The following is a 26,667-nucleotide window of genomic DNA, read 5'->3' as shown; positions in this document are numbered from 1 at the left end:
ACAGTACTTACTGCCCTTAAGGAGTTCACGAGGGATTCCTCCAAAAAGATACTCCCCAGATTGGAAGGGAAGAAAAACCAGATACTCAGTTGTTAACATGGGCCAAGAGCAACTGTCAGAGATGGCTCGAGCATTCGAGACTGCACTCTATGAAGAGGAGGACATACCTCAATCAGTCCAGGAGGCAATGCGTCACAAACATTGGAGAGCAGCCATGAAGAAAGAGATGGATGCACTCATGAAGAATCAAACATGGGAGAAATGTTTGTTACCAAATGTGCTAGGAAACCTCCATTTTTCCTAGCACTTTCGGGGTTTTCCTAGCACTTTCGGTGCTAGGTAAAGGCACCTTTTTTTGTAGTGGTAAAGGCACCTTTTTTTTGTAGTGGTAATAATGCTTTTGTTTTGGTTGGTGAATTCGTAGAACTAAACAATATACTAAAACCCCCCACCCCAACTAAAATGACATAGTTTTCTTTTTAGTCTGTCCTATTTGAGATAACACATTTCTATTATTGATAATATTTTACTTACACTCAATCTTTCAGTGTCCAGTTAACCACATTAACCAACAAGTCTTAAAATTTAATATCGACCAAGAAATGAGTCATCCTAGATGAAACGGAAGACAATAGTACTTTTTTTTGGTGGAATATTACTACTTTTTAATATTCAATTTATTCAGTTTCCCTTTATTTTTTCTACAAAACAATTAATAAAGATAATATTTTCGATCTAATTAATTTGGGTAAATTTGAATGTTTACATTGGGCTTATTTAACAGTCCGTATCTTAGAATGTCATAATTGGATCACAAGATGGGCCTGGTCTCATGGGCCTTAGATAAACCATCAACCAAAATAGGAAATTTTATTGAAGAAATCAAGGTCTTCTTCCTAAAAAAAACTTCAATTTCCCCAAATTTCAAAACCCTGATTTCCCCCTTTGCCAAAACCCTTCTCCGCCATATCTGCGCAGGTCCCACGTCCACCGCAATGGCCGGCACAGGATTCTCATTCTCCTCCTCCTCCGCACCTGCCTTTGGAACCTCATCGCCTGCTTTTGGCGCCGCCACCGGAGCCTCATTTGGCTTTGGCACCGCAACGACCTCCTCCTCCTCCACACCTTCTTTTGGCTTTGCCTCCAACCCTAGCTCCGCCTCCTCGGCAAATACGTTTGGTTTTGGATCGGGAGCAGCGTCGTCTGGCTCATCTCTGTTCGGCGGTTCCTCGCTCTTCGGCTCATCCTCTTCCGCCGCGGCCACTGGCTCCAACATTTTTGGATCAGCTTCTACTGGAGCTCCGGCTTCTGGCGTTTTCGGATTCTCGTCTGCAGGCACAGGCCAAACAGCTAATGCATTTGGTTCTTCGACTCCAACTCCCGCTCCATCAACCCCCACGCCTTCCACATCTCCGTTTGGCGCCCAATCTCCATTTGGATCCCCTGCCCCCGGATCCAACCTTTTCGGGTCGGGTGCTCCAACTCCCAGTCTATTTGGTAATACTTCTTCTTCCGCGAGCAATACCGGCTCTCTTTTTGGGTCAGGGGCTAGTGCAACACCTAATCCTTTTGGATCAACTACGGCCACCAGTGCCCCGGCATTTGGGTCGGGCCTGTCACTGAACTCAGGGCTATTTGGCTCGTCGACATCGGCTCCATCCACTGCCACTGCCGCCCCACAATTTGGGGTAAGTTCCGCGACTGCAGGCATATTTGGATCCTCAACTCCAGCTTCTACCGGTGGCAATCCTCCGTCGTTGTTTGGGGCAAATTCTGGATCATCTCCAAGTCTTTTTGGTTCTTCCACCTCATTTGGATCATCTTCAGCTTCGGCTTCGCCATTGGGTGTGGCAAGTTCAGCTTCCCCTGTTTCTGGCTTTTCATTCCCCAGTTCGGTTGCTTCGACTTCAGCATTCTCCATTTCAAGTTCAGCTGCGTCAGCACCCGGGTTCTCATTCCCCAGTGCTTCATCTTCAGCCTCTGCCGCGCCTGGACTTTCGATTTCCTCATCACCAGCCACGTCTGCTCCTGCATTTTCATTTAATACAGCTTCTAGCACCACTTCTTCTGGCTTTTCGTTTTTGAAGAGTACCGCTAGCACTGCCTCCTCAGCTTCGGCCACAACGTCTGTATCTTCTTCACCTGGTTTTTCATTTGCTTCTGCACCATCTCTTTCGAGTTCTTCAGCCTCGACATCTCTCTTTTCAACTGTCACAACAACTACCGCAACCAGTGCATCAGCTCCAACTGTGTCTTCTGCTAGTTCTGGTTTGACGTTTCCAGCATTGACAGTGCCTGCATCGGGGACGAGTGCATCTGCTCCAACATCAGGGTTTACAGGTTTCGGCACCACTAGTACGCTTGCATCAGGGACCAGTGCATCTGCTACAACTTCAGGATTTACTGGTTTCGGCACCACTAGTACGCCTGCATCAGGGACCAGTGCATCTGCTCCAACTTCAGGATTTACTGGTTTCGGCACCACTAGTACGCCTGCATCATCCTCAGGAAGCGCAAGTTCTTTCTCACTATCTTTGAAAACACCAGCAACCACAGCCTCACAAGCACAGTCAAGCGTTGCACTGCCTTCTTTTGGTGGGTTTTCTTTTCTATTACGACTTTCAGGTTTGCATACTTAGTTGTCTACCTAAAGCTGTTGACTAATTGTGAAATAACTCTATGTGGATATGAAACCGAACTTTATTTAATTGATCCACTATTTTCCTAACTGAAATCAAAGGCCATGACATGCGGGTGTTGTACTACTGTTTAAAATTTAAGTTGATATTCCTATGGTGATGTCTAATCATTCCGATAAGACTAAGTCCTGGGGAGTTCAGATCAGGTGTGATGGAACAAGCTTGTTGATTGCAAAGGTGACTACGCAATAATCTCAAAGAGTATTTCAAACTTCGAAAGAAGCCATAACTGATGGGACATGGTACTCTTCAATGTGTTGATGGCCATGAATCAAATAGGATTCTGTCTGTTTGAATGACTGCACAGCTGCTAAATGCAGATGTTGGTCTGTCATGCAGACACTGTACAGTTTATGCATAAAAATCTTTATATTCCAGTGTATTGGGTCCTAGAATTTCTATCTCTGTTGCTTGTCTCGCATGTTGTAGTAGTAGACATTGGCCGATTTGCTAAATAGCTTGCTTATGCACCTTCAGTATAGCTTATGCACTTCTGGTGCATTTTACCTCTACATCATGAGGTTGGCTGATGTTATGGAAATTTAAAATTGTATGTAGGTGTTACAGCTGCGAGCTCAACAACGGCAGTGAGCTCAAGTACCAGTTCTGCCACTCAAACATCATCTGTTCTCGTTGCAGCTGCCAGTAGCGGGTCTGTACATCTCTCCCTCTTGATCAAGTTCATTTTGGTTTTTCTTTCATTACAAAAAGATTAGCTCAAATTCCTGAGTTGGTGGGTTCTTTGGGGAAATGTTGTTAATTATGTCATTTCTTATCATCTTGAGAGTATTTTGCTAGTTTTTCATGGTTCACTGTGTTGTATTTCAGTACTAGAGTGGAACAGGCTGATACTAGCATTAAATGTGCATCATAAACATTTAAAGCTTGTCTTACTGATTGCTGAGTTGATGAGTTCTAATGCTTGTCCTGTAGGGCTGCTCCAGCCACTAGTACAGCACCAGCATCTACGCCAAAGTTACCATCTGAAATTACTGGGAAAACAGTCGAGGAGGTAGTAATTTTTACCTCTGCTCTGTTTGACCTATCCTATACTGTTTCCACGTCCTTATGTTGTGATCCTAATCCTGTACTTCTTCTCTAATGCTGAGCTGTTGCAGATCATTAAAGAGTGGAATGGGGAACTGCAGGAGCGTACTGGGAAGTTTAGGAAACAAGCTAATGCTATAGCTGAGTGGGATCGCAGGATTCTACAGAATCGTGACATTCTTCTTGGGCTTGAGGTATTCTAATACTTGCGATGGTAAAAGAAACGAGCTGTCTTTATGTTGCTTTGATGGATGCATATCTTGTGCGTGTTTTGACTTTTCTGGTCAATCATATTACTATAACTTAATATGTTTTACAGTTTCTTGTCCTGGAGGATTGTTTTTAGTTGGCTTCAGAAAACTATGGGGATTTGTTGCAACTCCTTCAGCTCCTTGGAAGACTTGTGTTTTTCGTGTTCTCTTTTGTTTTTAAGACTCAAACCTTACTAATCTTTGGGAGGTGTGTCATATAAACTGTGCATAAACATTTTAAGACCATGAATACTTATTTGTCTGCAATGGAAGTGTATAGAAGTTGACTGGGTACTCTTGAATGAATGTATTCCACTTTGAACATAATTTCCTTGTTTTTTGATGCTTGATATTCAAAACTTCATCCTATAGGTTACGCATTGCATTACATCGGTAATTACTTATCAGTGCTATATTTAGTTTGGTGGTTCTCTTGCTAACTGTTGTTCTTAAAATTCATTCAGACTGAAGTTGCAAAGGTAGTTGAAACACAAGGTAGTCTGGAGCGGCAGCTGGAACTAATTGAAACTCACCAAGATGAGGTATCAAATCTATGTTTGTAGTTCTGGAAACGTCATAGTCTGCTTCATGTTATATTCCATCATGATAAGTTTATAGGGTCAAATGGAAATTTATTGAAGGAAAGAATATGGTATTGCATTCAGTTGAACAAATAGGTCAAGCTTCTATCTGTAATTGGATCTTCATTGTAATGTCATTTTCTTATATTTTCAATAATACACTTAGAGCTGGAGATTTTAATTCATAAGAATCATCCGGAAAAGTGTATGTGCCTCAGAATGATTCATTGGGGAGTTTCAGTTCTAATCAAGTCTAACATGCTGCACATAGCCTAAGGTTGATCTTCACCAAGCTTTATCGATAAAATTTTATTTTTCTCATGTGCTTTGTTAGGTTGACAAAGCCCTGCAAAGCATGGAGGAGGAAGCTGAGCGACTGTATAAAGAGGAGCGTGGAATGCTTCTTGATGATGATGCTGCATCTACACGAGATGCAATGTAAGCTCTGATTTTCATATGCTGACTCTGCTTTATAATCCCTTGTGGTGTTCCTATATCTGTTGAGGACATCCAATGGAAGGCTCGGTTTAGTTTGGTTTATCAGTGGTGGCAATCGGTCTGGTTTTTGTAGCTAGCAACTAGCATGGCTCTTTCATCTTCTTTTTGGTTCCTGTTTTCAATCATGTTTTCTCTATTTATGATGTCAGGTATGAGCAGGCTGAACTCATAGAGCGGGGATTGGAGCAGATGACAGAACAGATCAAAACAGTTATAAACAGTCTTAATGCCAGTCAAGTAGGTGCCTTAATTAATTTTATTTTCATTTATATCTTTTGAATAATTAAACAATGATTCTGCATTAGGGTGGAGAGCTTGAGGCAACAGACGGAATGAATCCCCTAGATGTTGTTGTCCGCATATTAAACAATCAACTGAGTTCATTGATGTGGATAGATGAGAAGGTCAGCCTCTTCTTCACTTTGCTTAGCTTGTTTTAGGTTGCTTGTTTTATGCCACTACTGTATTAGACTGTACGTTAACTTGTGTCTTATACTAGGCCGAGGAGTTCTCATCACGTATTCAGAAGCTTGCTAGCCATGGCTCTACTGCTGATCGTGAACTGACTGGCCCTAAGCTGTGGTTGAACTGAGTCGCTGAATGATGTTGAATTTTTCGGAGGTTTTTTCAGTTACATGTGGAGATTCCTATAATCTTTTCTTGTAACAGATAGTTTCAGTTTTACCTGTGTATATTGCAATTTTTTTGAATTCGTGCTTATGACGTGCCTTTTTTTATAGTAAACTTTTTAATACTTTTATGCTGAATCTCTAAGTTTGATGGATCACTAAAATACTATGGTATGAAATTGGAGCAGTGGAGTTTATAACAAATATTTCGCCAGATATTTGTTAATAACCCAATAATAATCCATCCTCTGTTTGGAATATAAGTAGTACTAGTATATTTTAAAAAAGATTTCATTAATTATGCAGTAATTCATATTCGAGATAGATTGTCAATTTCAGTAAAGATCTTTAAAGTCAATGTCTCGTAACTAGTAAAAAGTGCTGTTTTATAGGCGAATAGAATATTCTCACTTGATAATTAACTCGTCACATTAAAATAATTGGGATATAAAGTACACGGTCAATACATAAATATTCGTACTACTACTACTACTACAATTTATTTATGTTTTCTTTGCTTTGATAGTAAATCTAATCAAATATTTGAAAGTAAATATAATCAAAAAATAATTTGACAATATAATGCAATCTCATAATATTTGAAAGTAAATATAATCAAATAATAATTTGACAATATAATGCAATCTCATAATATTTGAAGTAAATAATAATCAAATAGAGAGAGAGTTGATTCAATGGCGAAGACGCACGACGTGGTTTAATGCGACATCGGCGTGTAAAAGATTGGCATCAATTCGCATTTTCAACGAAGCAGCAAACAATAAAATAAAGGGGATTTCGCATTCAAACGGCGCGATTCTGTTTGTATGTATCAACGCACACCTTTATCGTGATCTGCATTTTGGTAACCTTTTTCAACATGATGAGAGATGTTATTTAACGTGAATATTTGAAGGTACATGTGAGTGTTGATCGGTTGGAGATGGCGGAGGGGACATACGTGAAGCTCACCAAAGACCAGGTATCTCTGCAAGAGATCACCCCAGGCGAACTCAATCAGCCCATTGATATTGAAGCGGTACCTCATTTTCCTTTTTTTCCCTAATTTTCACGATTTTTATTGGGGGATCGGTGTTGTTCTGTGAATTTATTTGTCGTGGTTATGGAATTTCCTAACCGGCTGCATTTGCACTCTAATTGTGATCAGTTATATATCCCTGGATTGTCGATCAGTGAGCATAATGTGTGAAAGTTTACTAATCATCGATGGTAGATGATGTACTGAATAAACTTAAGCAAATTAACCACCTGCAAATCATAGCAGCTTTGAATTAATGGAAATGCATTCGGTTCTGCAAAATTGATCTGGAACGTGTTAGGATTCATTTTGCATGCTTAGTGATCTGCTGCTTGGTTAAACATAGAGTGTGAATTTGATTTATGTAGAATCTGCCTAGTCCGCCCTGATCTTCAAAATCGTGACAAGTTTTTTGATCTTCTGGTGAAAGTTTATTACTCCATATCCAATCTCAAATTATCGAAGTTTATATATTCTGGTTATTTTGTTTCCAACTCTTCCACTATCAGATAAGTGCTCCTAGATGTGAACAATGTGGACAAACTCTACCACCGAGCTACTCTCCCCCAGCTGATGAAGATTGGGTATCTGGGATTTTCGGTTGCTCTGAGGATCGTGACAGTTGTAAGTATTCGTGAAATTTAACATTGTTAAGATCCATGGAATATCAATCTATGTACAGTAACATCTTAGAAACTACAGCCTACAGGACACAGGCGTGACTCTGAAAGATCTGATTTCGTGTTAGTAATCTTTCTTGTGTGTAGTTTATATGAGGCTGATATTGTTTGACATGTTGCTTGTTTTCTTCATTCTGTATGATCTGATTCCATGCTTAAACTGGCAAATCAAGTAGTCATTTTGATAACAATGTGATTTTAGTAACCGAATCTGGTTTTGTATCCCACTCCAAACTTGATTTTGTTTGAGGAAAATGGTTTCATATTTTCTCCAAATACAGGCCTAACAGGAATGTTTTGCCCCTGTGTACTGTTCGGGCGCAATGTTGCAAGCTTGAACGACGATATCCCTGAGCGAAGTGCGTGCATCAGTCACGTTGTATGCATTGAAGGTGGCATTGCTCTTGCTATCGCCACAGCAGCCTGCAACGGCATAGATCCAGACACGGCCTGCCTCCTGACCGAAGGCTTGCTATTCGCATGGTGGGTCTGTGGCATCTACACTGGCATGGGCCGACAACTGTTGCAGAGAAAATATCACCTAAAGGTAGGCCGTAAGCAGAAGTACATACCTAGTAATCATCAAGAACTAACACACACTAAAATCTGCAGGATTCACCTTGTGATCCTTGTATGGTGCACTGCTGCCTCCACTGGTGTGCGATATGCCAGGAGCACAGAGAAATGAAGAATCATCTGGCAGAGGGCACTGCATCCGAGGTGACGGTGGTAAACCCCCCGCCGCGGCAGGAGATGAACGCTGCTGAGAAACATGAGGATCGAGGCTCAACTTCACACCAGAGTGGGGAACAGAATAATCTGCAGTTACAACCTGTGTGAAATTCCTTGACAAAAACTATGCTAAAAGTTTTCATTTTTTGAGGGAAAAAAGTATAGTTTCTTTGGTCAAAATAAAACGAGAGACACAAAGCAATACTGGTCTTAGTCTCGCGATATTTTTCATAGTTCGAGATAGAGTATACCAGAGCTTCACTCTTTTGCAATGGTTGAAACTTGCATATGTGAAAAATGATGAATACTGAATTTTTACACTCCTATTTTTCTAAATCTCAACCTATTAGTTCTAAGGGGATATTTACTATTGCACTTTATATTTAAAAATAATATTAGCACTAGTTTTTTAACATTATTAACAAATAACAGTACTATAACATTTTCTTGTGAAAATAAATCGTGTTATGCAAATTTTATAAATTTATTAGTCAAACCATCGCAAATAGTATCATACTCATACAAGATACTTATAACAATTGGTATGTTTCGTGTCCCCAAAATTATACTACTAGTATTCCTACAATTAATAACAAAATTCATGCTAATAATATATTTTTATTCGTTTAACGAAATTCTTGTTATTCGTTTTGATTTAGTTAATAATCCAAAAAAATGCTGTAGTCTTATATGATGGACATATATTAATATAGTTCACTCGTTAACTTCTGTGATATTGAATAATTCAATATGAGATTATATTAGTTGGAGTATCATTTATATTCAGACAAAATATACTCCATAATTGGATTAGTGAGTAGGGACTTATTATTATTATGGATACAAATACGAAAAATATTACAGTTTGAAATGACGAAAATGTCCCTGACAGAGATTAACTAGTCACCGTTGCGAGAGTGCGCAGGGTTTTTCCCCTAAACCCTCAAACGAAAATGGCAGCTCGGTCGGCCCGATCCTCTACGACGCGCCTACTATACTCCCTCTACGCGCCTTCCATCGGCGCGTCGCCGCATACCTCCAGAGCCGCCTTGGCTGGGAATTTCCATTTGCGCTATTTCTCCGCCGGCAGCGCCGCCGCCGCACGCTTGAGGGAGGAGAAGGAAGTATGGTGGAAAGAGTCTCTGCAGAAGCTCCGCAACATCGGTATTTCTGCTCACATCGATTCAGGTAAAACGACGCTGACCGAGCGAGTGCTGTATTATACGGGCCGGATCCACGAGATTCACGAGGTGCGGGGGAAGGATGGAGTTGGGGCGAAAATGGATTCCATGGATTTGGAGAGAGAGAAAGGGATTACTATTCAATCCGCTGCTACCTATTGTACCTGGAAGGATTATCAGGTCTCTTCTGATTCAAATTAAGTTCACTTGTTGGTGTAAAATGATTTAAATGTGGATTATATTTCCTTATGAAGGGATCTCGAGAAATTTTGATGACCAATTTGTTTGCTTTTCAGGTTAACATAATTGACACACCAGGTCACGTTGATTTCACTATTGAAGTTGAGAGAGCTTTACGTGTACTCGATGGCGCTGTTCTCGTCTTGTGTAGTGTTGGTGGTGTTCAGAGTCAGTCGATTACAGTTGATAGGCAAATGAGAAGATATGAGGTTCCTAGAGTTGCTTTTATCAACAAGCTTGACCGTATGGGGGCTGATCCATGGAAAGTGCTCAATCAGGTTTGGAAATTTCTAAATCTCATATCTGGGAATTCAAGACCACCTTAAACTTTGGTTGATTAACTTTGCTTATTGAGAAGAAGACATTATGTCGACCATGAGCTGATTCGTTCCTTTCTATATACAGGCACGGGCCAAACTTCGACACCACAGCGCTGCTGTGCAGATGCCAATTGGTCTGGAGGATGACTTCAAGGGTCTAATTGACTTGGTCAATATGAAAGCTAACTACTTTCATGGTTCCAGTGGGTATGTTTGCTAGCTTGTGATTGATGCATATAGTGTGCTTCCGTCGACATTGTTGAATACTTTTTTATTCTTTTGCAGTGAGAAAATTGTGACTGAAGATATTCCTGCTAATCTCAATGAGCTTGCTCTAGAAAAACGACATGAATTGGTTGAATTAGTCTCGGAGGTTGATGACCAGCTTGCTGAGGCATTTCTTAGTGATGAACCTATATCGGCTGCTGAACTTGAGGTTTATTTCTTCAAAATTTGTAACAGATTTTTATTTTACTTCCTTTTTTCAGTTCTGGGAACATTTCTGATCGCTAAAGCCATTTTCTGGTGTTAGAGTTATTTTTGTGCTTCTGTATTTGAAATTTTATGTATTAAAACTTGAGCAAGCGCTGGAGACAAAGATCGAGTCAAAAAGTTACTACTATGTTTTAATAAACGTTTTTATTATGTAGGGAGCAATCCGAAGAGCTACCATAGCACGAAAATTTGTGCCAGTGTTCATGGGTAGTGCTTTCAAGAACAAGGTGAGTCCATTAATCTTAAGCATTATTGAATTACAAGTGTCCGTGTAGTGCTTTCAATAAACGTGTTTTCCGTTGCTGTGTTGCGTGTGATGTCATTACAAGTACTCCTATAAGATTAGCTTTAACCTCTTCACCTATGCTCTGAAAATGCTAAGATGATCCTCTTGGCCCATGAGGTGGATTCAAGGAGAAATAATGTGGACTATATCTATATAATTATCCTAATTTGATGCAAAAAAATATGAGTATATATAAATTGGAGTTACTGCCATATTCGTCCAATGCATCATATATTTGACTAATATGTACTGTTTAAGTCAAATAATGGTTACTGGTAAGTGATATGTTAAGAAGTAGGTCACATATGCTTATTGCCTAAAAGCTATCAAAAGGTAAGTGCTTCCATTATTCAACCCGAAAGTGGAAAATTCTAACCAGGCAAGAAAATTTGTGAAGTGATGAAGTGACTTTTACTCTTGTAAACGGAAGAATAGTTTGTGTACTCAATTCCATTAGAGCTAGTTTAAGGCTAGGGCCTAGGCAAAAAAGAGTTGCTCTAGTATAACAAAATTTATAGCTTTTCTTGTACTTGGCCTGATTTGAAACTATTCTCAGCCTTATTTTATCTTGTATGCAATACCCTCCTTTTACATGACTGAGAAAGGCTATTCCTTGACGGAAAATTTGTTAACTCTCTATGCAGACCTTTATTTACCCATCGTTTTTCTTAATATGTAATTCCATTATTCTTTTGTAACATCACGTTTCAGGGTGTTCAACCACTTCTTGATGGTGTACTTAGCTATTTGCCTTGTCCGATTGAAGTTACTAACCAAGCTCTCGATCAATCTAAGAATGAAGAAAAGGTGTGTCTTATTTTTTGTTCAATCTTTATATTGTAAACTACAGGCAATGAATTCAACAACTGAGCCTCCACTTTCCATTGTTGTAGGTTACCTTAACAGGAAGCCCCGCTGGTCCTCTTGTTGCCTTAGCTTTCAAGTTGGAAGAAGGGCGATTTGGCCAGTTGACATATTTAAGGTATTACTTTCCAATTCCATATGTTTTTGGGTTCTTCATTTTAGAGGAACATTCCTCTTGTCAACCCAACTACTAATATGCCTCCGGACTTTTTTCTTGATGCAGAATCTATGAAGGTGTCATAAAGAAGGGTGATTTTATAGTTAATGTAAACACAGGGAAGAAAGTCAAGGTAGGCTAATTTAAAATGGTATGCTTTGTGAATTCCCCCCCCCCCCCTCCCAAAAAAAATAGGATGGTTGGCCTGTATCTCTTTGATTATGAAGTAAATATTTTTTTTTGGATGCTATAATCTGATCATTCATTGGACATTGCAATAGGTTCCTCGCTTGGTGCGGATGCATTCAAATGAAATGGAGGTTAGTTAGTGGTTCTATAGTGCAGCTTGGGTGTTTCTTTGTGTCGAATGAGATTTCTGCATTTTTTGGAACAATGAACATGTCTCTCTAAGTACTTCCAATAAGAGTTCAGTTGATTGATAGTCATTGCATTTCAGATTTTGCTAGATACTGGAATTGTATCTTTGGATTAGGAGAATATTTTTTTTAAATGTTAGGGATGGTGGATCCTTTGTATTTTAGATGTTTAAAAAGTGCACTTAATAATCATTTCATAATTTTATTCCTATGTGATGGCATATTGCTACTGCTTACATGTTGTACTTTCACAAGATATTAATGATATTGACTTCTCCTCTTGAAGTTTTTTTTAATTCTTTTATTCATTACCCTTTCATTTTACAGGATATTCAACAAGCTCATGCAGGACAAATTGTTGCTGTATTTGGTGTAGATTGTGCTTCAGGTACTAATACTTGATTACTTATCCATAGAGACCCTTTTCCTCTTTGCTTTTAGTTTAAATGGTCCCGTAAATAATTCGTATACTTTACCACTTTACCCTGAATCTTATTAACTCTATTGCACAATCTATTGCTAATTAACTTCGATAATGTGCTCTTGCCAGGGGATACATTTACTGATGGTTCAGTCAGATATACCATGACCTCTATGAGTGTGCCTGAGCCAGTTATGTCTTTAGCAATATCAGCAGTTTCTAAAGATTCGGGAGGGAATGTGAGTTAATAAACAGATTTTATCTTGTTTACAGCTTTATTTAGATGATTGTGTGCCTAGATGTTATCCCTTCTCATTGTTGACTTAAGCATCTTTGATGTGCAGTTTTCAAAAGCTTTGAATCGTTTCCAGAGAGAGGATCCAACTTTCCGTGTTGGTTTAGATGCTGAGAGTGGTCAGGTACAATTTTCTTTCATTAGCCGGCCCTATTTTTTCCCCTTCGTATCATTGATGTTTTATTGTATACGAAAGAAATAGATTCTGTGTTTTGATTACTATGGTTTTCTGAGCAGACAATTATCTCTGGAATGGGTGAACTCCATTTGGACATCTATGTTGAGCGCATGCGGAGGGAGTATAAGGTATTGTTTTTTTTGGTTGATTGTGTAAAGTTTAGCGCATAACCGAATGTATCTGACCCTGGAAATGTTAAGGTTGAAGCGACTGTTGGGAAGCCTCGTGTCAATTTCAGAGAGACAATTACTCAGCGTGCTGAGTTTGATTATTTGCATAAGAAGCAGAGTGGAGGACAGGGTCAATATGGAAGAGTTATTGGGTAAGTCTCAACCTGGCCCTTTGTTACTGAGATTTATTTATTTTCTCTGCACTGTATTATGCAGTACAATTTTTTTTACAAAGTTGTATGGACTAGGAACTGCTGTTACCTTGTTTTCTTTCTTATTCTCCACCTCACATCTTTTTCTTTTCTTTGACAGTTATATGGAACCACTACCACCAGGCTCGGGAACTAAGTTTGAGTTTGAGAACAATCTTGTTGGACAAGCAATACCTCCAAATTTTGTCCCAGCAATTGAAAAAGGTTTCAAGGAAGCTGTGAACTCGTATGTATCGAATTTCTCTCTCTATATTACTCAATTTTCCAAAGTTGTGAGTAGCCATCATTATTCTGTATGGAGATAGCAGCAGGGCACAATAGGCTAGCAAATGATCATATGTCCGAAGTACAAGACTGTTAAATAAACATTGGTTTGCTAGCTTTGCTGATTAGTTGTTTTGGATTGACTGTTAACACCACCTACACTATGGTCTATCCATGAACATAAACTCTTATCTTATTCTCTGAATCTGTAATATCTGATTATGCTTGCATGTGCAGGGGTTCCCTTATCGGCCATCCTGTTGAAAATATTCGCATAGTTTTGACCGATGGGGCTGCCCATACCGTGGATTCAAGTGAACTTGCATTTAAGATGGCATCGATATACGCCTTCAGACAGGTTTATCTCTATAAAGCTGAAGCAACAATTTATTTGTTTCTTCTCATGTTTATTCGTCGCCAAAGCCTCTTTCATCAGGGTCCCAGGCCTTTACTGTTTCGGATGATTCTCGTGTTCAATTGATGATCTCTGTTTTCTTTTTTATTTTATGATATAGTGCTATACAACTGCAAAACCTGTTATAATGGAGCCTGTGATGTTGGTAGAGTTAAAATTCCCTTCAGAGTTCCAGGGCACTGTCACCGGTGATATCAACAAGTTAGTGTTCCTTACTGATTTGATTAAGTTGAAAGGCTATATACTAGGAAAGCAAACTCCAGCTTACAAAAACTATTTATGATACACAGGAGAAAAGGCTTGATTGTAGGGAATGACCAGGAAGGAGATGATTGTGTACTAACTGCACATGTACGTACCACATGTTCTTTGCTGTTCGTTTCGTCTACTCATCCGCCTGAACATATATTCCTCCTGTTAAATGGGATATCCAAGCTATACACTTATGCATTGTTTGAGAATTTGGTTTATAATTGCGTTTTATCTCAATTTCAGGTACCTCTCAACAATATGTTTGGTTATTCGACATCCCTTCGTTCAATGACTCAGGTAATGCAGTTGATTGTTTGCTCTAAGAATTTAAACTAGTGGTTTAATTTTGTTATGACACAATTAATTTTTGTTATCTTGCAGGGAAAAGGTGAATTCACCATGGAATACTTGGAACATTCACAAGTCTCTCAGGATGTTCAAGCGCAACTGGTTAATGCTCACAAGGCCACAAAACCCGGTGAATAGGCCTCGAAGCATTCGACAGTTATCCGAGGACAGGATTCAAGTCATTTGTGCCATTTTTCGTGTAGTTAGGATGATATTAAACCTTTACTGAGGACATAATTAGTCTTCGTTCATTTATTCAGAAATTTTGAGTGTGATATAGAAATGTTCGCACACAAATAATGACATTCTGTTGTATTATAAGCCTCAAAACAATAATACTATCAATTAACACATTTGCTGTTTGCAAGAGATGTGATAATGCAATCAGTATATTTAAATGCCACTATTATCCATGTCATTATTTTTCTGATGATATATGGACTACTTTATGGTGTACAAGGATTGCCGGTAGCATAAACAATTCCTTCACTAAATAAATGCTTCACGCTGCATTATGGGAAGGTCCAGTTCAGGCTCAAATGCAGAGAGAGGAGTGAAGTATTGATCAACCATGTCTTGAGATACATGTTCCAACGTTGGAGGATCCCACTGCATTTATTTATATTGCAAATATTAAAGATTAATAGAATGCAGACGACGGGGGAAATCGGATGGGGGATTTATCTGTAGAATTCAGATTACCTTGGGGCTGAAATCTTTTTCAACCACCTTTGCCCGAACACCCTAAAAGGAAAAGCAATGGCGATCTCAATATCTCATGATGAAACAAGTAGATCGATATCACTGGAATTCGTAAGTGTCATGCATACCTCACGAAAATCACCATTTATCTGACCGGAGATTCCTTGTAGGGACATTCTGTACTCACGAGTAAGGCACTGATCGAAAGTCTGAAATCTACCTTCTCGTATCTGGAACAGGAATCAAGGCAAATTAGCAGGGAAGTGCACATATATCTCTGAAAAACAGAGTTGTAGATCATAAATGGGCTTACTGATTTTAATGAAACCTTCAAGCTCAATGGCGCAGCTTCTTTCAGCTTCTTCAAAGTTGAGACACACCATGTGTCATTTGTCTTAGCAGCTTCCATTTCCTAGGAAACTTTATAGCTCAGACTATCGTACAGTGCATTCTTGCATGATCAAACTGGGAAAGACCTTTCAAATGCTTCTAAAGATTTGCTCTTTTCCCATAAGATATTTTATCATGGAGAAAATGAAGCTTTGGTATTATTATTGACTTCATTGATCCCATGAGAGACGACATGCTAAAATCTTTTGTTATACAGTATAGTTTTGTTATCATATATGGTCTCTCCAGGGTTCATAGAAATGCAAAGTGATTACTACAAATCTTACCAAACTTTCAATAATTTCCTCAACTGTGTCGTGGCTGAAACATTTGTCTAGTACATCAATCCTGGCCAACCGGATAATATTATCAGACAAAATAATCAGCATTCATTATCACTGGTGAGAAATTAAAAACGGAAGGATTCTAAATTGGAGGAGAATTGTACCGATCACTGTCTACGAGTGAACATTCGCATACAGCAGCAAGGACATTCAAAGATTTTGAAACTCATTCTGCACTAGTTTATAGGAGTAAAATTTATCGAAAAGACCGGAAAGTTACCTGTGAACTACACTATTCTGATCTGGATGGACTGTAACTCCGTGTTTTGCTAAAGAACTTTCAATGACAGAGGGATCATCAGTGGCCAACTTTCCTAGATAATTTTCGACCAAAGGAAGTTTCTGCAGGGATTGTGGATGAGAAATTATATGATGAAATTGCGAAATGAAGAAGTGCCTCAGGTAAGAAAACCAAGCATGTATTCTAAGTAAATTAATTGTTACGTAGTAGGGAGGACCTCAATTGGTGAAAAGTGAGTAGCAAGCCCGCATGACAGCATTTCTGCTCCATTCAGCTTCTCCCCGGTCAATGCAAGGTACTCACCTGGAACAGATAAAAGACATGGAGGCTTAATTATCTGCTACACCAGTTATAGAGGGCGAAAGCTGATGGTTCCAGGGACAAGCATAACAATTTCCATGATTAAGTTTGTATCTAGACAAAATCACATTACAAGAGAACAAATGAAGTCAGAGGATCAAAGTATGCAGATATCTCAGAACAAATAATAAAGGATGGGTCATACAAATGGCAATTCTTGATGAATACAGGATAGGATGAATAAAATTAAAAATGATGAACTGTGAAAAATTAACTTGAGAAGAAAAGTGAACCTATATTTAAATGGTTTCTCATTATGTATTGCAGCAGAAACAAGTCTATTGCAAGTACATATACCACTTCAAGCGCAAAAGTAAAAAATTGTTGTGATTTGGTTATATTCATGTTCTGTAGATAAAAAGTTCATTAGAAGCATACAGTTATTAAAGAGCCATACAACAAATACGTTAGGTTTGACTGGTAATAGTGCAAGGAAGGGTTATAATCGAGCTAACTTTATATAAGAATCTGTACATGATCACAGGTTAAACCATCTATATGAAGTGGGATATGTGAATAATCAAACATAATTACCCATGTAGCCAGGAAGATGAGAGAGGTAAAAGGAAGCCCCTGCATCTGGGTGGAAACCAATTAATGTCTCCGGTGTGGCAAATATCTGGAGGAATCCGAAATAGTCTAGCTCAAGTTTCAAGTTAACAAAAAGATAAAAGAAAAGTTACTAGCATTAATAATCAGAAATTTTAGCATCCTAAAAAAATCTAAGTAGAAGATGCGTTTCCCCAGTACAACATGGACATAATAAAGACATTTGTGCAAGCAGTACCAAAATGCTACCACTTCTCGCCTGTCTTCTTCAAAATCATGCTTTACATGTTTATTTCATTTTATTTATTTCGAGAAGGAGCTTTACATGTTAATTTTACAGCATATCTAGTCTTCTTAAAAAAACATTAGTAGGACACCAAATATGCAATTACATGACAATGGACAATCATATATAGCAATATATTTCAACTTAATAACTGAATAAACACAATACAATGAGTGGACCTATTACAGATCTGCAAAATTTATTGAAAGAATGATAATAATAAATTAAAGACACAATTCAATATGCATATCTATATGTATATCATACAGTTTTATCAGTTGCAAGCCGAAATGTGCCAGGGATGGAAACTCCGGCGCCTCCACCCATTGTGATCCCATTCAAGAGAGCCACCTGAAAGAAGTACAAAGTCTTTCAAGTTATTTGAAGAAATTTATATCAAGTCATAATAATTGCATCATCTGAGAACATAGGCGGACACACATGTAACTAAAGAGGGGCTTAAGCCCCTCTCCAACTATTTTTTTATTATTATTTTAGTTATATAATATTATGATTTTGTTGATATTTTGTGTAAAATAGAGTGCAAAAGCCCCTATCAAAACAAAAAAATCTAGGAAAATTATTATCTTGTACTACAAAATTAGAATATATAGCCCCTATTATAACAATTTTCTGCGTCCGCCTCTGTCTGAGAAGCCATTGTCCAGTCTAAAATATGTAACCAATCCAAAAGAAGAAATAAGAAAGAAGGACACCAAACCATGCTACAAATTATTTCAAAAGGTACCTAAAGGAAGGAAATACAGGAAATCTAAGAGCATGCTGCATCAAGGGATAGAGTTTTATATACTACTACAAGATAAGAAATCAAATCCATTTGAGAACAAGTGCATAACACAAAACAAACTAAATGACCATCTCTAATAAAAGGATCCAGAATGATTTGGCAGCAACTATGTTGACATAAAATGACCGGTTAAAAAGAAATAGAAGCTTGTCACTCGAGACTCACATGTGGCTTCATATAAGTACCAAGAAAGTATATAAACCTATATATAGACCAAAAGAATTTTTTGCATTCTTCTAAGTTTCCTGCACGAATAAAAACAGAACATATAATTATTTTCACAAAAGAGAAAGGATTAAGAAAAAACAATATGGCAGTGAAGATATGCGGCATTTCTAGTCTTTTAGGTAGAAGTAATTGATCAAGGTCATGCTACTGTGAAATACTAGTAATTTTAAAAAAAGTATGACATCAGCCAAAAGTTAATCATGGACAACATGAAGATATTTTGGTGTGTATGTTCTGCAATGCAAAGCATATACATACTATCAAAACTTATCAGAATAAAAAAAACCATGTACTCCCTGGACGCATGCATAAGGAACATGTACTAGCAACACCTTGTGCGTAGTTCGTTACTCATTGGTTCATTATAGCTTTGAGTGAGAAACGAATGACATGAATGGTGAAATCCTTGTATCAACAAAAAATTTGACATGACAGCTATTATGATTGTTGCTTATTTTATTATTGATCATAGTCACATAAGAGATAGATAAAATGAGTATAAATAGAGTAAGAACGATGTTCTATGAGTAAATGGCATACATAGTATACTTCTGCATGTTATGACTGGATGCTAAGTCAACTTAGCTCATGAGCATTTTAAATTGAATACTTTCAATCTTATGAATCGGCTACTATATTAAAAACTATAAATCATTCAATTCAAATAAAAGTTGTGGAACTCTTCAAGATTTTACTAATACGTAATACTCCATAAGAGACTACTGTATTTACATAAGAGATATATACTGAATTAATTCCTTAAACCATGTCATAATGCTGCTAGTTAATTTCAACAGTGAAGGCACAACGTTCTCCAGATCATATAGTTCCGGTCCCTTAAATTTTTCACTCTGTCTGCACAACAATATAAGTTCCTACATTAACACAACTATATGCTTTGATCTACTAATCCTACAAAGGCCCATAATAATTTTTATGCATGCATATACACGTGGAAGTCTTTTTTGGCTGGTGGTGTGTTTATAGAAAATCATTAGATAGAGATGGGGAGGAGGGAATGAAGGCAAAAGAAATATAAAGACAGTACCTTTTTGTAAAAGATTATAAAGAGCAACAATATCTCCACCAGCAGAAAAAGCCCTCCCTCCACCCTTTAAAATTCAAACCATATATGAGCTCTTGTATGGAAAGAAACATAAAACCACAACTACTGTATTTGTAGAAATATACGACTGGGGCAACAGATATATTTTGGTTCCTATTGTTTTTCTATTTCGCAAGTATTTCTTTTGAGCAGGGGTGAAGAATACCTTTAGAGCAACAAAACACACCGCAGGGTCTTCTTCCCAATTTTTATACAACTCCTGAAGCCTGCCAACCTGCATTGTATAACTATAATATACCAAAGCTTCATACTTTTGGGGCCATAATAAATCAGAAAACTAAGTTTACTTGATCCTACTTGAGATGGAAGCATTCCAAGTACTACTATATCTAAAATAATCATTTCAGGTGAGCTATTTCTCGATAGAATAAACTAATCAAATACTATATGGAAATGAAATTTTAGACAGCCAGAATTTGGTGATTAACAAATATACTAGTGGAGTAAATGATAAGACTAAATTAATTGAAAACACAGCAGAAAAGTAAGAGTGAAATCAGACTTACTATAGACATGTTAAGAGCATTGAGAGCTGCGGGTCTGTTGAGAATTGCTGTTCTAGAACTCGCTTTGCCCTCAACAAGTACCTGACCATCAATCCAACAATCAAACCGGTTCGTTTTCGTTTTCACAAAACACATGGCCAGAGAGTAATAAGAGAGAGAGAACTTACTAAATTATCAGAATCATGAATGAGAGGATTGGCGGAGAGAGAAGCAAAGCGTCTGGAGCCATAAGTGAGCTTCTCGCCTGCCAACATCCACCGGCGAATCAATGCATATTTACACAATCGCATGATTTCCAGTCGAATTTCACAGCCTTTCGATTTCGAGTTTCCTTCCAATTTCAATTTCAATTTCAATTTCACTCTTCGCATTTCCTACTTATTCATAATCATAATGCCACCCTTTTTATAAGAGCCTAAATCCTAACTAAGTGATTAAATTTTTAAGTACTTAATTAAATTTCACTTTTTTTCTGTAATTTTAGAAAAATCATTATCTTATATAATATGTCACGAGTGAAATTACTTATATAGTTCTATTATAACAAACAATGCTGATCTATTTATAAAACCATTATTTTTTCTAACTAGATTTTAAAATTGCGAGACAAATCAAATTTTATAATTTTTCGGCTATTGTACTCTTTTAAATGCAATTATTTCGTCTATTGTACGCTTTTAAATGCAATTACAAAAAACTATATTGACCTTATTAAAACTAGTTACACCAAAAACGTTCCTAATATTTTACAGGCCTGACTCTAAAAACATTAGAAGTAGATGACTTTACTTGATCAAATATTTGTACTAAAATGCATTTAAAAAACTATATTGCCTGTAATTAAACTAATTACACCAAAAATTTCCTAATATTTTATAGGCCTGACACTATAAACATTGGAAGTAGATGACATTACTTGTCAATTATTTGTACTAAAATGAATTTTAGAAACCATATTGCCTTTATTAGTTTTTTAATCGAATTAGACTAATTACACCAAAAACGTTCCTAATAGTTTATAGGCCTAAATCTATAAATATAGATAAGATGCTAAACATGTTATAGTCTCAATTTTGAAATGGAACCTATACTAAGAAACAAGAAAATAAATAAACACCGCTTGCAAATTATGACAATAATTAATGTTTGCTCTGCGGAATAAAAATGGACGAGGGCTATTTTCTAGCTTTAAAACTTAATTAAAATCGTTTTAATTAATTTTGGATCTATTTTTTCTAGCAATAACTTAAAATATACTATCGGTTTAATTAAATTTGGATCTATTGTTTGTTTGCAACTAGCGCGGCGCTATAACTATAATTACAGTTTGATTATGGCATAATTCGATTGCATCTAAGAAAATTAAAATGAAGGATAGTGTCGATGACAAAGAAAGATGATTTCTTCGACAACTTGGCTAAATGGATAAACACCACTACCCAATATGTTATGTTAAACTTGAATAATTTGTCTACTTAATTTTCTAAAATCTTCAATCCAAAATCAGATTTTATAACATATCATCAATTGAATACTTACATAATTTGAATTATACCCCTTATTTACATTGGCCCAATTAAAATAAAAAAAATTATTTCACATTTTATAACCATAATAAAACAAAGTGATTATAATTTATAAATTACAACGTAAAATGATTTTAATCGATTACACGTTAATATACTTAGAAACCAGTAAAATGATTTTAAATGGGTTACACGTTGATTTCATTTAGAACCAGTCTTTTTTTAACATTTTCAATTTTAAAATTCAAATAAAAGTACAAATAATTAAAGCGAAGAAATCGTTTTAAATTCTTGCTTTATTTTCCATATGTGGGCACGGCCCAATTCAAAATACGTGGGCCTCTAAGCCGAAATATAAAGCCCAGAAATCGTAAAGCCCAAATAAAAAAGCCCACTTATTTTCTAGGAAGAAGTTGTTAGCAACCATTTGCCTCTAGAGAAGTCACCGCCGCCGATAACAACCCTCAGGCGGCTCGTCTTCCGCCGCATAAACAGGCCAAAGCAGCCGTTCAAATCAATTACAGGTGCGGTTTATTCCATCCAGAAATGAACAATTTCAGTTTGATAATGCCTGTTCAACAAATTTCGTTGAGAAAAATTTCAATTTGAATTCACTTAATTATTCATGAATTTATTGGTTAGATCGTATAGTTAACTGAAGAGGCTAGATTGTTCATCTTTTGGATTTGGTTGATGCCTTTGTAATCGGAAAACAGTTTGCATCACTTAAGTTTGCTTATTGGGCATGAAAATAGGGTTCGGTTTGGATAATTTTGGATAAAAATTAAACTGCTTTTGTTTTTCATATTCGAAAATGAACCTTCAAGGATTGACCAATTGGCCTGGCCCGATCAGTATCTTATATTTTTGCATGTCATGTTGATTTGCCTATGATCCTCCTTCAGTTTGTGATGCTAGCTAATCAATAATTATGTGTGTTTGATGTGCAATGCAAATTAGATTTTCTGATTGATTGTTTCAAATTCATCATGTGTAGGATATTACCCCTCAAGCAATTACTTGAACTGGGGCATAATGGACGAAAATAAATTCCTGGATCAATTCATTGAGGTTGAGATTGAAGCTGAAAAACTCTTATTGGGACGCCATGAGGTGAATTGAATTGATGCGGTTGTGCAATCTGAAATCATTATTTTCAGATTTGACGTTCTAGTTAGTGTTTGTGATTGCAGTTGGTCGATATTGATAGAATGAGGAATGGGAACAGGGAGGCTTTAACAGCACTGAGGAAGAGAGCTAAAACTACAAAAACCAGTGTTCCTTCACCTTTTGAATCTCTAATGAAGGATATTGATCCAAGGCCATTGGTGAATGAGGTTTGTGCAACATGTGGTCATCATAATGCGAGGGAGAGCACATTGCTTATGTTCCCTGGAACTGACACCTTTGCAACTATACCGTTTCATGCTGCTCATACCATTTTGGAAGAAGGTAGCTGTTTCTTTGTTTGGAAAGAATAAAAAGTTATCTGCATTACTTATCCATCAAATTGCTGGTTGGAGGATTCTACATGAATACCTGCCCTGGAAATTCAAGTTTTCTTTTTGTTGATGGGTGGTTTAAGTTAGGTAATATATCTATGTTACTTCACAATATAGGAATGATGGTTTATTGCAACTGTTTCATATTGGTATTTAAGTTGTAATATGGTTTAATGGTGTCATTACTACAGGCATATATCATTTCGTATAGCAGAGGGTAAGTAGTCAATAGGAATCATTAATCTCTTCTGTATGAGCAATAGATTACTGGATGAATATGGCTGTGGATATTATAAAATCCCCTAATGTCAAGAAGGCCAGAAGGTAATTGGATGTGATATTCTATTCTGAATATCAATAGAGGTCCAGATATAAATTACTAGACACAGACTAACCTTTCATCCTTGTCTGGAATGTAAGTGTTATTAAACGCCTCTGCAGCATTTCTCTTTCACTCTGGAGCTACATAACTTTATACCAAGGTCTAACATACTGTTATTAGCATGCTACTTTGAGTGCTTATGTATCTTGGAACGTTGCTATCTTGAAACATGCTATGCTTGACAATTTATTACTCTGTCCTAATTTGATGGGGTTGGATGCACTTTAAAGCTTCTTCTTCTCTCTTGTCAAATAATACTGCAGTCTCTTTTTACTGATGGGATTCTTATATATGCTTATTGTAGATCAAGCACGCCTTGATTTTGATTCCAAAAAGCTCCAGAGCTTCGTGAAAGAGCAATCTCTAATTCTTTCAGAAAAAGGTGCCCTTTCTGACAAGATAGGCCCTGGAGTGCTAAAATCTCTGGTGGCCTTAACTGACAAACCAAAGTAATAGTTACCTTCTTGAAGAATCTAAATATCTCAGGTCTTCCTTTTATGTCAAAGAAATTACATTCATATATTACTTTACTTCAGGATTGAGGAGGATGATTGACAACCTGATGCAGTTGTTATGGATGGGAGTTATTTTTCATAGGGTATGTTAACACAATAATAATCTATGTGTTTTCTTTCATTTCTGCTTTTTACCACTAAGGCCACCTTGGAAAATGGGAGATGCGAAAAGCAGTCAACTTTTGTGATTTAGCTAAGCTAATAAAAAAATGTCAATCATAGTGCACATATTGATTTTTTTAACCTTTTCTGTAAATAAATTACATGTCCTCTAGTTTAGAATTAGTTTAATATTGAAGTTTTTATTTTCCATGGGATCTCTGTGATTGTATGAGAATGTTTGCTTGGTCATTGTTGGAACTCCACTCCTCCACTTTGTTTTTCTGTAGGGTAAAGTCTTAAGCCACTCCTCATCTCGTTCTTTTTTATATATCAGCATATAAATAAAAAGATCAAAATATGCACTCTAGTCTGTTTCATGTTATTCTAACCAAGCGAGACCAGTAAGTTCATTGTTGTTGTCATCTTCTATATTGTGCTATTGGGAATCCTGTGTCAGTGATTAGGATTGAATGAATTTTATGTGTTCATACCTTTCTTGTCCTTGCACTGTCCCTACACCAATCAAATGAGAAGAGAATTGATAAATACTTCCATCTTATCAATTGAAAGATACATTTACGGGCCATTTCCAATCTTGCCTATTACAATAAGCTTCCCTAGAGCTCAATAATATCTTCCCTATTCTCCATTATTGACTGTCGCATCGCAGGAGAAATTTCTACAGTACAATGGATGTTGGCTTTATGGAAACGTAGCTTAATGTTCCATCAAATTAATGAAATATCCACTGATTTTTGTTTCTGTCAGTGTCACTAATTATTTTCATTGAAGCTTTTCCCTACTCGTTTTTGTGATGTCTGTGGTCTCCTTAGCATTTTAACCACTCTCCCAGCAATCTTTACTTTAGAAATCAATATCCTCCTTTTATCTCTTTCATAGTAATTGCTTTTCTGCATGTGTGATGAAGCCTTTGGTTCGTAAAATAATCACTACTGAATTGTTTCTTTCAATTACAGGTGTTAAATTCTGCACGAAGATGGTCAAACACATGCTAGAGCGCGAAAGACAGTGACTAGAGAAGCTTCCCGTTGAGTATGAGAGGCAACTAACAACTAACAAATCACTTTTCTTGAATCAAGCCCAAAATTGTCGCTTAAAGGAGAGGTGCTAGTGCTCTACTATTAATTATGTTAGAAGGTCATTCGTGGCCCAACTATATGATGGATAACTGTGAAGTGTTGTGTCATATACCTTACTACTGCTGGAGCCGTTACACCGACGCACCTCTTTGAATGGACATGTTACGATAAAAGGTTTCATAGGGCAAAAGTAAGCACATGATTTCAATGAAATGGAGGAGCAGGCATGCTTCTGGGACCCAAAAAAGTTTGGTTTGTGCAGTTACATTTGTATTATGTTTTTGAAACATAAACATCGCATAGTGCTGATAACAACGTTATGGAATTTCGTCGTCAAGCCACTCCTTGGCTCTATATTGTCCATTCAATGAATGCCTTTGGATTACTAGCTTCATAGATAGGAAAGTTTGTGAACCGGTTTTGAGTGGAAGTCTTGAATTTTGTCTAGGGAAAAAAAATTAAACTTTTTTTCTTTTGGTTGTTTTGATTTTATTATCCAAAATCAGTGTATTGTTTCCATGTATTATCGCTGTCGTTACTTTGATGATTAGAGTTGAGAGATGTTGACAGGGCAGAGATTAAAATAGTTGTTGCTAACCACGAGTCTACATTAATACTAGTACTATGATTTATTAGGTAACAAGTAATCTAAATGTCCTTTTATCTGGCAGGAGTTGAATATTTATTGATTTTATTTATCTGGGTTTTGGGAGGTTTGAATATTTATTGACTGTAACAAGGTTAAAAATTGATTTTATAATACTACTATAAATTAAGAAATTACTCCCTCTTACCAATAATTTATCACTAGGCATGTGAGTCCTATTTTTATATATTAGTTTAGTGGAATTTGAAGTCCATTACAAAAAATGGTAAAAATAAAAGGTGATAATTTTTAGGGACGGACGGAAATGGATATAAGTGACAAATCTTCAGGGACGTGAGTATATAATATCTTATGTATATAAAATTTATACACATAATAAACCTAGTACTAAAACAAGAATGGTCAATCTTGAATAAAATAATAGAGTCAATAATAGAGTTTTGAAAATAAAATAAAATAGTGCATCCTGAGATTCTCACATTAGACAGCCTGAGAGAACTGTTATTTAAAATAATAATGAAAAGTCGGAAAATAAGAATGAATACATAGTACTAAAACATCTAAGATGGAAATATGAACATAAATACCTTTGTGGCTTTTCCTAGTTAGCTATCCTCTAATTTCAAAAATGGACAATCTTGAATTTCATCAACAAAGTGTTTAAATAGGTCATTTTGTATCTGTACAACAAATCAAATGGTCAATCAAGTTCTTGAATAGTGGAATTTGTCTTGGTTAGACCCAATTAAAATTCGAAACACA

General features: G+C 36.8%; 5 protein-coding genes across 5 annotated transcripts; 4 read left to right on the top strand and 1 right to left on the bottom strand.

Moving 5' to 3' along the window:
• The first annotated feature begins 908 nt into the window (after window positions 1-908).
• LOC125223039 (nuclear pore complex protein NUP62) lies at window positions 909-5,794 on the top strand. Its single transcript, XM_048125995.1, has 9 exons — window positions 909-2,595; window positions 3,258-3,351; window positions 3,633-3,711; window positions 3,818-3,940; window positions 4,462-4,539; window positions 4,913-5,016; window positions 5,226-5,313; window positions 5,382-5,480; window positions 5,576-5,794. The coding sequence occupies exons 1-9, from the start codon at window positions 996-998 to the stop codon at window positions 5,666-5,668; spliced, it is 2,358 nt and encodes a 785-aa protein (XP_047981952.1). The 5' UTR covers window positions 909-995; the 3' UTR covers window positions 5,669-5,794.
• A 603-nt stretch (window positions 5,795-6,397) lies between these two features.
• On the top strand, window positions 6,398-8,507 carry LOC125224249 (cell number regulator 6). The gene is made up of 5 exons (XM_048127615.1): window positions 6,398-6,530; window positions 6,622-6,744; window positions 7,254-7,368; window positions 7,706-7,971; window positions 8,037-8,507. Exons 2-5 carry the CDS (start codon window positions 6,649-6,651, stop codon window positions 8,262-8,264), a joined length of 705 nt encoding a protein of 234 aa, XP_047983572.1. The 5' UTR covers window positions 6,398-6,530; window positions 6,622-6,648; the 3' UTR covers window positions 8,265-8,507.
• Window positions 8,508-9,084: 577 nt separating this feature from the next.
• On the top strand, window positions 9,085-15,000 carry LOC125221543 (elongation factor G-2, mitochondrial). Its single transcript, XM_048123662.1, has 20 exons — window positions 9,085-9,517; window positions 9,634-9,855; window positions 9,983-10,104; window positions 10,183-10,333; window positions 10,548-10,619; window positions 11,390-11,485; window positions 11,572-11,660; window positions 11,766-11,832; window positions 11,981-12,019; window positions 12,404-12,464; window positions 12,627-12,736; window positions 12,842-12,916; window positions 13,030-13,098; window positions 13,171-13,292; window positions 13,453-13,578; window positions 13,854-13,974; window positions 14,132-14,232; window positions 14,322-14,382; window positions 14,527-14,580; window positions 14,665-15,000. The coding sequence occupies exons 1-20, from the start codon at window positions 9,110-9,112 to the stop codon at window positions 14,767-14,769; spliced, it is 2,271 nt and encodes a 756-aa protein (XP_047979619.1). The 5' UTR covers window positions 9,085-9,109; the 3' UTR covers window positions 14,770-15,000.
• On the bottom strand, window positions 14,929-20,547 carry LOC125221544 (3-hydroxyisobutyryl-CoA hydrolase-like protein 1, mitochondrial). Its single transcript, XM_048123663.1, has 14 exons — window positions 20,339-20,547; window positions 20,172-20,252; window positions 19,811-19,879; window positions 19,588-19,651; window positions 18,477-18,556; window positions 17,771-17,854; window positions 17,203-17,287; window positions 16,526-16,611; window positions 16,288-16,409; window positions 16,011-16,071; window positions 15,647-15,745; window positions 15,462-15,563; window positions 15,334-15,375; window positions 14,929-15,240 (listed from the first exon to the last, which is right to left on the bottom strand). The coding sequence occupies exons 1-14, from the start codon at window positions 20,540-20,542 to the stop codon at window positions 15,121-15,123; spliced, it is 1,299 nt and encodes a 432-aa protein (XP_047979620.1). The 5' UTR covers window positions 20,543-20,547; the 3' UTR covers window positions 14,929-15,120.
• A 1,544-nt stretch (window positions 20,548-22,091) lies between these two features.
• On the top strand, window positions 22,092-25,770 carry LOC125218373. Its single transcript, XM_048120027.1, has 6 exons — window positions 22,092-22,221; window positions 22,695-22,810; window positions 22,891-23,149; window positions 23,886-24,030; window positions 24,118-24,179; window positions 25,176-25,770. The coding sequence occupies exons 2-5, from the start codon at window positions 22,733-22,735 to the stop codon at window positions 24,134-24,136; spliced, it is 501 nt and encodes a 166-aa protein (XP_047975984.1). The 5' UTR covers window positions 22,092-22,221; window positions 22,695-22,732; the 3' UTR covers window positions 24,137-24,179; window positions 25,176-25,770.
• Window positions 25,771-26,667: the final 897 nt, after the last annotated feature.

This window comes from Salvia hispanica, chromosome 4, assembly GCF_023119035.1.
Source record: "Salvia hispanica cultivar TCC Black 2014 chromosome 4, UniMelb_Shisp_WGS_1.0, whole genome shotgun sequence".
Taxonomy (NCBI): domain Eukaryota; kingdom Viridiplantae; phylum Streptophyta; class Magnoliopsida; order Lamiales; family Lamiaceae; genus Salvia; species Salvia hispanica.
This window is presented reverse-complemented; position numbering and strand designations above follow the sequence as displayed.

What these genes read in the sequence shown, in the direction of transcription:
- LOC125223039 (XM_048125995.1), top strand. Translation starts at nt 996, where the DNA reads ATGGCCGGCACAGGATTCTCATTCTCCTCCTCCTCCGCACCTGCCTTT. An exon ending in TTGAAACTCACCAAGATGAG is followed by an intron (nt 4,540 to 4,912) that starts GTATCAAATCTA and finishes GTGCTTTGTTAG; the next exon opens with GTTGACAAAGCCCTGCAAAG. An exon ending in TGATGTGGATAGATGAGAAG is followed by an intron (nt 5,481 to 5,575) that starts GTCAGCCTCTTC and finishes GTCTTATACTAG; the next exon opens with GCCGAGGAGTTCTCATCACG.
- LOC125224249 (XM_048127615.1), top strand. Translation starts at nt 6,649, where the DNA reads ATGGCGGAGGGGACATACGTGAAGCTCACCAAAGACCAGGTATCTCTG. An exon ending in AGCCCATTGATATTGAAGCG is followed by an intron (nt 6,745 to 7,253) that starts GTACCTCATTTT and finishes TTCCACTATCAG; the next exon opens with ATAAGTGCTCCTAGATGTGA. An exon ending in CTCTGAGGATCGTGACAGTT is followed by an intron (nt 7,369 to 7,705) that starts GTAAGTATTCGT and finishes CTCCAAATACAG; the next exon opens with GCCTAACAGGAATGTTTTGC.
- LOC125221543 (XM_048123662.1), top strand. Translation starts at nt 9,110, where the DNA reads ATGGCAGCTCGGTCGGCCCGATCCTCTACGACGCGCCTACTATACTCC. An exon ending in TACTTTCATGGTTCCAGTGG is followed by an intron (nt 10,105 to 10,182) that starts GTATGTTTGCTA and finishes ATTCTTTTGCAG; the next exon opens with TGAGAAAATTGTGACTGAAG. An exon ending in CAATATGGAAGAGTTATTGG is followed by an intron (nt 13,293 to 13,452) that starts GTAAGTCTCAAC and finishes TTTCTTTGACAG; the next exon opens with TTATATGGAACCACTACCAC.
- LOC125221544 (XM_048123663.1), bottom strand. Translation starts at nt 20,542, where the DNA reads ATGCGAAGAGTGAAATTGAAATTGAAATTGAAATTGGAAGGAAACTCG. An exon ending in TGTGTTTTGTTGCTCTAAAG is followed by an intron (nt 19,652 to 19,810) that starts GTATTCTTCACC and finishes TGAATTTTAAAG; the next exon opens with GGTGGAGGGAGGGCTTTTTC. An exon ending in AAAAAGATTTCAGCCCCAAG is followed by an intron (nt 15,241 to 15,333) that starts GTAATCTGAATT and finishes AAATAAATGCAG; the next exon opens with TGGGATCCTCCAACGTTGGA.
- LOC125218373 (XM_048120027.1), top strand. Translation starts at nt 22,733, where the DNA reads ATGGACGAAAATAAATTCCTGGATCAATTCATTGAGGTTGAGATTGAA. An exon ending in TCTTATTGGGACGCCATGAG is followed by an intron (nt 22,811 to 22,890) that starts GTGAATTGAATT and finishes TTGTGATTGCAG; the next exon opens with TTGGTCGATATTGATAGAAT. An exon ending in TCATACCATTTTGGAAGAAG is followed by an intron (nt 23,150 to 23,885) that starts GTAGCTGTTTCT and finishes TGCTTATTGTAG; the next exon opens with ATCAAGCACGCCTTGATTTT.